At 38.6% G+C, this 9,501-nt stretch overlaps 1 protein-coding gene across 1 annotated transcript in view; it reads right to left on the bottom strand.

Annotated features, from left to right (window-relative positions):
• Positions 1 to 4,064: 4,064 nt before the first annotated feature.
• PDGFRL (platelet derived growth factor receptor like) overlaps positions 4,065 to 9,501 on the bottom strand; it is a 47,843-nt gene continuing 42,406 nt past the window's right edge. The window contains exons 5-6 of the mRNA XM_054030858.1: positions 8,929 to 9,068; positions 4,065 to 4,592 (exon numbers count right to left, since the gene is read on the bottom strand). Coding sequence (XP_053886833.1) covers positions 4,404 to 4,592; positions 8,929 to 9,068 — 329 coding nt within the window. The 3' untranslated portion in view covers positions 4,065 to 4,403. The remainder of the gene's footprint in view (positions 4,593 to 8,928; positions 9,069 to 9,501) is intronic.

Raw genomic sequence — 9,501 nt, 5'->3', positions numbered from 1 at the left:
ATTTCTCAGGAAAAAGTTGGCAATGGCAGGGATACATACGGTACCTCAGCTAAATAGAATTTCATGGATTTAAAACAGAGTATTTATCTAGCATCAGGGCTTGCCTCTTGCTAAATTTCAAAAGCCTATTGCAAGTATTGCATACTCAATCTTTTATAAATGAAAGCATTAGCAACTTCTATGCTTAGGTTGTCTGCCTGCTACCCCCATTATGAAAATTCTAAACACAGGAAATTACAATGATATTCATCTACGTCAAATGTTTTGTAATCCTCATGCCAATAGATGACACAATATTTGGGTGACATCACCCCTAAAATTTTTCTCTGTTAAAATACGTTTGTCATTAGTAGATGTGACAAAACCCAAACTAAGAAAATGAATCATTTCCTTATGTTACTCTTCATGATGGCAGTAAGCATCACCTACACTAATTGAAGACTTGTGTGTTCAGAAACACTTCAGTTGCCTGAGTTTCTCTGACCAACCACCGACATTTCATCTTTAATGAGTATCACATAATTCAGACAGCACGATGTGTCAGTGGATGATAAATGTTGCCATTTAAACCTACAAGTGCTTTATGGCAAGCCAGGAAATCATCTAGGGCTGCACTGGATAAAAATGGTCTGTTGAAAGCTAACAGAACAGCACAGAAAGTCAAACTTATTAAAGAGAGAATATCTTGGACAGCTGCTGCACTATTGTCTAATCTCGTCTCTCCTTTTAGGAAAAACACCAAGCACTACTAAGTGTGACACCATTTTATCTTTTTTCCCCTCTGCATTTTTTAGAACATATTTGCTCTTTAATTTCAGTGACTGCACATTTGGTAAGGAGTGGGAAGAACAACTGCCTTGTGGTTGAGGCATAGGACTGGAAGCAGTAACATGCTGGCAGTGTTGGGGACGTGTTCTTGGACAAATTACTTATTTAATTCTGGAGAGGTGATTGATTCTCTTCTCCTTTACACAACTGTAATTCTCTTCATTTCAGTGGGACACCTCTCAGGGTGAGATAGAAAGATTAGGCCCTCCGTGCCTCACCTTCCCTAGCAGTTAAAATGGGGAGAATGTATTTACTTCATACAAGGGTGTGTCAGGCTTAATTCACCAATATGGCCCAACAATTTAAGCTCTTCCTATGAAAGGAGCTATATAGCACTTACTTAGATAACAGTACAGCTACTGTATTTGAGGATTTGCATCTTATTTCTTATTGCCTGGAGAACTGTCACCTAATGGAGGTGGTGCTTCCACACCATTCAATGTGTTACTGAACAAAAATCTATTTAGGATAGGTGATGCTGTCTCACGTGCTAGACAGTTTAAGGAAATGAGTTATCTAATGACAAGGTTTGGAGGTACTGAAACTACTTTGAACTTAAAAAGGTGGAAACCTCTAGCATTCATCAGAGGGAAATGTACAAGATTTTTCATTGATCAGAACAGGAAGGAGAATTAAGACTTTGGTGGATTTTTAAAGCAGAAGCTGAAACTTTACCTTCTCCTCCCACCCCACACAAAACTGATGATTGCACTGCACTCCAATAAATCTCAATGTTCTCCATGCCAAATAACCAGTATTCAGGTCTAACCCCTAGGGTTCTGCCCACCTCTGAATCCTCTTACCCTCTGTGCACAAAGGGAAATGATGGCACATGGGAAGGCTGGTGTACACATACACACACTTGCTCTCATCTGAACTAGTATGTTAAAAATAGTAGTATAGCCACAGTTGTACGGGTTAGCTGCTCTGACAAACTTAGCTGGAGCCTGTAGGTTTGTACTTAGGGCAACAAGTCCATGCTACCCATACCTATGCTTCCATTTTTACATGCCATCTCTGATGAGAGCTGGCATGAGTGTGTCTACACAAGCTGGAAAGCACAGCCAAAGCTTGTAGAGTAGACATACCTTATGTCTTTGCAGCCTGAGGCTATTCCATTTTCCCTCCAAACTGATGGGTGCATCAGCCATTTTCCAGGTCTCATGGTTACCTGTTGGAGCTGGCCCATTAGAGCCTCACCCCCAGGCTGGACATAGGCAGCAAGTTGCAATGAAATTACAAGCACAGGTACAGCTGGTAAATCCTGGCATAGCTCCTTATTAACCTAAACATAGGCCTCAAGGAAAGTGGAGGATAAGCCCCTAGGTATCTTGTTAATCTTGAGGGAAAAATTATTTCCGGATGCTAAAAATGGCTCAGACCCACAGCAGTTATGGAGCACTGTTCAACCTATACCTCCACTGCAGGGATGGACGCATGGGTCAGCAGTCACAGTAGCATAGCTGCTGCCTGCCCTGAGCACTTCAAACATACAGGAAGGGCAGGCACCCAACATGCAATCAACTCTCCCTCCATCTACACAGCTTAGCCTATGGCACCCAGAGACAGAGGATTCTTTCCCCCTCCACCTGGCCATGAACTTCAACTGCATTTCTGAGAGGGGTGTGCAGGTCTCAGGGCAGGGGGTTATCTTTCCCCTGCCAGTTTAATCAAACAGCTCCCTTCCACTAGAAAAGGGGATGGGGCAGGGGTGCATTTAATTAAGACTTATGTCACTAGCTGATCTGAATGAAGATTACAAACTAGCATTTCTGATGAAATGATGCATCTTATTGTTTTGTATTTTCATTATCATATTCTCCCTTGGTGGATATCCCTTATGCACTATCCTCTCTGAGATGGTGAATTGAGTTGTACGGTCCAATTTTTGTATTTAAATGGTATTGTTTGTAATATTAATGTCCAATTTACAGGTGTGACTAGTCTGCCAAGATGGCAGTAGCCATCAATGTTACTAGAGAGACAAGGTGGGTGAGATCATATCTTTTATTGGATCAACTTCTGTTGGCGAAAGAGACACACTTTGGAGCTTACATAGAGCTCTTCTTCCTCAGGCAGTTGAGGGTTTCCTTCCTGCCATTCACTGATTGAAAAAAGCAAAGCACTACTGCTTAACTGAAATGTCCTATCCTTCCCTCTGACTTAATTTGTTGTTAATTATTCTATAGTGATGATTTTTATTCCTCGTTAAGGGGTGGGCTTTTCCACTGTACAAACAATTATATTCTTGCTGATGTAAATGTTGGTTGTTTAATACAACTCTTGGTTAATCCTGATCAACTGTAATCAGTTATGTTACTGGGTGGTTCTTGTGTTGCTGGTTTATAGCTTTATATCAGTCTGTGTGGGCTCCGAGGAAGGCACCAGCTATTGAAATGTCACTTTTGAACAACATCATAACCATCAGTGTTGATTATGATGGGATAACCTAACTTTGGCTGTTTCTTTTTTCTATTCTATTACACAGCCTGCTTTTTGGCAACTCATTCCATAGTGAGAAGCTTAGCAGCTTCTCTCTCTACTAAATTACCTAGGTCTACAGATTGTTTACATTTTTGATTTCAGGTGTTTCATTTATACTAAGATTGGAGTAAATTCACTTAATTCAGTAAAGGTAGTTACCAACCTGGCTGATACAGGATCTTTTCTCAATCAGTACTGTAAATCAATGTGTTCTGCTTATATTCTCCTGTGAAAGATTGCTTATAAATGCCAAGTCATATCTCTACTATGTAGCAATAGTTAAATTCCCATACTAAAGAGGGTGGGCATTTTAAAATTAACTACATTGGGGCTAGAGCAAGATATATAACAGGAAATATTCTAAGACAAAAATGCAAAATATTTTACCTTTTAATTATAATTTTTTAAGGTACCTCCCTTTAAAAAATGTTCAGTGCTACCACAATTTAAAGTTAGCATGTACTCAGTCCAAACCATCTCTCAGGTATGAGAGTAAACAGTAAAACCACACACTTATACAATTTTGTCACTATTCAGTAAAGAAATTTAATCCACGTCTACTAAACCAGAGAAGAGTAATTGCTGTTGACTAATTTTCTATAACAAGTGAATCATGACTAAGTTTTAATATTTTTTACATGTACAATGTGTTAAAATCACCACCATGACAAAGAAGAAAATATATCTATGCTGGTGGGTCTACTTAAAAAGTTATATCCTCCTCTCAGCATTCATGAAAATAACGCACAAGCAACATTTTTACAGGTAGTTATATTTACCTAACATAAAAGTTATTTGTATATAGACTCTCCCTGACAAAGATTTATCACTGTATTAGGAGCACTTGGGAGCCACATGCATAATCAGGCTACAAAGGTTTAATATATGGTTTCAATCCAATTCTCCTGAGTATTGGTAAGCATTAGGATCTCTGGTCTGGACCACTGCTCTGTAATGGAAGTGGAATGTAAGGACGTGAGGAGAGAGATATTAACAGAAACCTCCATCTCAGAATTAATAAAAAGAAACTCAAGGGTTAATGTGTCCAATAACATACTGTTTGTTCATTCTGTGTCCACAGACTCCACATATCAGGTCAGGTCAACACGGGTGGCTACTGTGGTTTGTCCTCGTAGGTTCTGAGCTGTACAAATATAGTTGCCAGCATCAATGGTTTCGAAATCTTCAATGGCAATAACACTCTTGGAGATTCTTGTGGTATGCCCAATTCCTCTGTTGATCAGCCTCCAAGAATCTTGGATAATCACAGGCCTTTCATACTGTTTTAAAAACACCCACATAAGGAAATGATGATGTATAATTCTGCAGATACTATTTAGTGACAGTCGTATTGTTAACAGTATTTCATTTCAAAACCCAAACCAAATGCTCAGACATAAGAGTCTAGTCTGAAAGTCAGATTAATTAAGTGAGGAAGCTGAGGGTGTTTGGCAGTCATTACAGCAATTTTCCTACAATAAAAGCTATGGGCACGGTTGATCACTACCGTTGTATTCATCTTAGTGTTTCCATTTAGAAATCCCTGTTTTAAATTCGCTTTGAGTTTAATCTTGTCCCCTCTTGAAGCCACAACCAAACTGCATGTTCTCCCTCTGCATTCATGTCTTCATTTTAAGGGTTAATATAGCCACTTGTACCCTCTTGTGCTAGATAAGGATAGGAAGACTTTCATTCCCTGGTACACAGGTTTGGACTATTTGGATGATCCAGTACATTTACAACTTTGGCCCTATCTAAACTATGAAAATAGCCACATTTATATCAGTCAGATCATGGTTGTGGCCCACTTATGTTAATGCTTTTTCCATGCCTGTGTGAACAGATATGATACCTATCTTAGAGAATCATGTTTTAGACTTGGTATCTACTAGGGTGAAAGCTTGGTTCCCTAATGTGGGTGTGGATTTTTTCTATCCAAACAGGATAAAACTGTTACAGTATAGTTAGACTGCCACCATTTTTGCAGTGTAGAGAGGACCCTTGTGTTAATTTTACAGCTGAAACAGTATTCATTGAGAACTTTCTAGACAGCACGGTATTATACTATCAAAAAGAGTTATTGTGTTGCCCTCCATTAAGCTGTTTCTGATATATTCAAGCTAAAATGCAAGCAAGGATGTTTAGATACATGGGAACAGACAGCTGAGAGTTGGAAAGCCATTTGGCTGATTTGATGGGGGAAATTCTATCTTGAAAAATCAAAATGTTAAAGGATATTTTCTGTAGGCCAGTGTTCCCTGACTCACTCCTACCCCCACCATCCAGTGAGGTTATAGACATGGCAGAAATTGACCCAAATGTTTATGTGCAGAAATTGATGTAAAGAACTGAAAATACAAGTTTCTGGTAGCAAATTATGTGGGGTTTTTTTTTCCCCAACGCAGAGATATCCTGCTGTCGGATTACAATGTAAATGTCTATAAGGCAACAGCTTTTTCTGTTTGCATCCACAATGCTGGAAAACAAAACTTTAACCATGCTGGCTTGTGCTTCATTAGCAACCAGGATGAACCTGGTAGGAAATGAAAATATTTTCAAGCTCTGCAGTTTACGCCAAAAAGTAAAGAAAATGAAAATTAAACCCAAACATGTTTAAACTGTATGCTTCTCTCTTCCATAAGAGTGAGGCACCTTTGGAAGGAAAGTAAGACATGTCACATAGATTAAAAATAGACAGTCTCTCTTTCTAGTGTTAATTTAGTAGCCATTTACAAATGCCAAGATTATTTATACAGGACCTTGGGACATCATATTCACCTTCAGCTTAGTTTAATAGCAGAAAAATTGCAAAAAGGCAACTGTCACGGAGTGCAACAACCAGTACATTATCCAAAGAGAGTCCAATCTGCACTTATGCCCAGGAAAATGAGCCAGTGTCTAAGAAGTTGTCTACTCTAGTCACTTATCCAGGCTATTCACAACAAGTTAATCAAGCCAGTCATTAATTATTAGTTTAAGAGCCAGCACGTCACCTGTTAACTACTAACTGGCAGATTCTTACATCAGCAATAACTTTGCAAAATGAATAATCTCAGCTGGAAAATACTGTAAGTAGGCTTGGCAGAATTTGATTTTTTAATAATTTCAGCAGATACTAGCAATGTTTATTTTTAAGCATTTATTTTTTTTTTTAGTTTTTATCAATTTTAAATATCCACAGTTGTGGGAATTTATGGAGTCAGTCAGTGAGGGGATCAAACATTTAATGACAGTAGGTATTGAGATTGGAAGAGTTAAAAGCTCTATAACCAACAACACCCAAACTGTCAACATCACATGTCAAAATATACAAAGTAAAATTCCTTAAATCAGTTCTCAAGCAGCATTTCTTACTTTTCCTATCTGGAAATTTTAATTATTATTGATGGAAATATTTTTGTCAGTTTGTGTGAATGGTGAACTCAGTGTTTACTGACATTTACTGATAAAAATCTAATGCTTCCAAGCTTACTTGATAGTCTCTTAATTAAGAACTACCTCCTACTCACTTGTCAGCAAAAATATTACATCCCTGAGAAATATAAACTGATAGAAGTGTTAAGTGTTGATGAGCATTTAAGATTGCCCAAGTGCAAATTCCACAAATACAATTAGAAAAAAAATCAAGGAAAACACCAGATAAGCCAGCTATCATTCACATGCTTTGGTTGTTGGATTTGTACTAGAGCAACATTAACTCAAATCCAATCAAGTTTTAATTTGGAAGACTTTTCCAGTTACATATTTTATTAGCTATTTCTCAATCTGGACAGCTATCAATGTTGATATTATCCTCTCAGTACCCTTCCCTAGCCAGCCCTGTTCCTTCACATCTCCCCCCCCCCCCCCAGTCACCTGCTCCCTCCACATTCTGTCCTTTCTCCCCATTCAACTTTGTATAATGGTCAATATAAATCAGTACCTATTTATAAAAGATGCATGAGCAGCAGTCATGGAGATGGAAAGAAGGTGGAAGAAATGAGAACTCTGAGAAGCAGGGTTGAGCCCCACTTCTTTTCTGTGGCCTCACAATCTCTCTCAACTCCCTTGATCTGAGTCCAATATGCCCTCTCTCTTAATAGCCTCTGTACTTTGCAGAAACTGGGGCAGGCTGGTAGGAAGAGAGAACTGATGGAACTCAACAGTTCTGGTGGCTTTTTCTTGCAGAAAACACAGGGTATATCAAATAATGGGAAGAACACTGTTAAACTAGAAAATTAACTGCACTAGCCCTGAAAACATTGGAGGTTGTAGGGACACGGATTCTCAAATGAAGAAAGAAAGAACACAAGGAAAACAATTCAGAATGGTTGCACTTAATATTTCCTTTGCCAAAAGTTACTAAATGTTTGACTAAGACAATATGATACATTGTTAACACTATAAGTGTCAGGGGGTAGCCGTGTTAGTCTGTATCTACAAAAACAACAAGGAGTCTGGTGGCACTTTAAAGTTATAAGTGTAAAACTCAATGCAACCTAAATCATAAGAGCTACTGAGACACATCCATAATATTAATTCTGCTTGGGCAGAAAACTGACAACAGGATTGTTCCCTTCCAGCTCCAGGTATAACTGCTGTAAGCAAAATTGTTTGTTGCAGTATATACATGGATGCATGCTGACCACGACTGTCCATATACAGCAAGAGTGATAAATTCATGTATTTGTCAATCTGCAAACTATGTCTAGCACTGAAGCTGCTTATATTTAGGATGTTTTCTTTGGAGAACCTTTATTTTTCCTTATAGAAGCTTAAATTCATCACATACTGATCATGCATCAGTATTATTTACAATTATGTACCAACTACATTTAACTCCTTGACCTCATGGCCAGCGTGGTGGGATCAGTGGAAGAAATTATTGCCAGAACATCCTGCAACCTGAAGTTCAAACCAAAGGCAGGTTTCCAAGTGTAAAGCTATTGTCAACTCTCAGAAGGGGAAGAGAACTTACTGATAACATAAATAGCCTCCAATGCTAGGACTACAGAGATCAGAGTAAGTTTGTTGAATGGAACCTCGCAGTAAACGGCACAAACATGTAATAGGCTCCACGAGAGCACCACCACCACCACCACCCCCAACGGCACAAAAGTTTCCAAATGGCCCTTCAATGGTAGCCCCTCATAGAAGCATTTAATATAGTCCAATACAACAGACCAAGAATAGCAAAGAGCTCTCGATGCAACTATGCTTCACCATATCTTAATTTTTCCCCAAAGGAGAATGATGACTGTCATCATCAAGAGAATTTCTTAAGCCAGGGATGAATCACTTCTTGTCTGAGAGAAGCTGGTGGCCTGGTAAGCATTCACTGTTTCCCATCATACCTCACCCAGCTTGTTTTTGCTAGCCCAGATACAGCTCTCAGGTTAGAGAGCATTTTTACAAGTAACTTCAGGCCCTCAGTGAGGAAAATGGGCTGAAAAATCAACCAGATAGTGTGTTGCTTCCTCCTGATGTGACCTTGCTACCAGAGAGCCGGACAATGCACTCTGATCCACCTTTCCTTACTCAGCTAGAAAATACTGACTGGTATTTAAAATGTTGTATTGTGAGAGTTTACTCTTATTAAGAAAAAATGCACCTCCAAGTTAGAATTGTGTGTCTTACCTCTTCCCCTGGGTACTTCCAATTGAATTCTACTTCTACGTCTGGCTCCCCAAGGACTATACAAAGAACATTAACATTGTCACCACCTTCTGCTTTGTTGGATGATGCCACAATTGTTGTTGATGGTGGACCACTAGGAACTGAATGAAAGATGTGGGTGGGAGGCAGGAAATAAATGTCCAAAAATCAATACAAACTTTAACAAAAAAAACAAAAACAAAAACTGTGGGCAAATTTTGCTTTGATTTATCTGGGCTCTTTCCCATTCTCCATTATTCTCTTTAGCTCCAATTACTGTTTGAATTTATTATGCACCACAGGTTCCTATCCAGCCATAATAAAATGGTTTACCAGTGTGCACCTAGTTTTTAACTTAATAGTATAAGCCTTATGCTTTCCTATATTAGCATAAATTCTGGCAAGATGTTCTACAAACAGATTTAATTTGAAAAGTACATTTTTATTTTAAAAAATCAGACTGAATTTGCAAAATTCCACAATTACAATTAGGGTCTGTTTGTTTTTTCAAATTCATATTTGAAGTCTTGCCCCATAAGCAACTCCAGCAAGAGA

Source organism: Malaclemys terrapin, chromosome 5, assembly GCF_027887155.1.
Source record: "Malaclemys terrapin pileata isolate rMalTer1 chromosome 5, rMalTer1.hap1, whole genome shotgun sequence".
Taxonomy (NCBI): Eukaryota; Metazoa; Chordata; order Testudines; family Emydidae; genus Malaclemys; species Malaclemys terrapin.
Note: the sequence above shows the minus strand (reverse complement) of the source record. Positions and strands in the feature narration are given on the sequence as shown.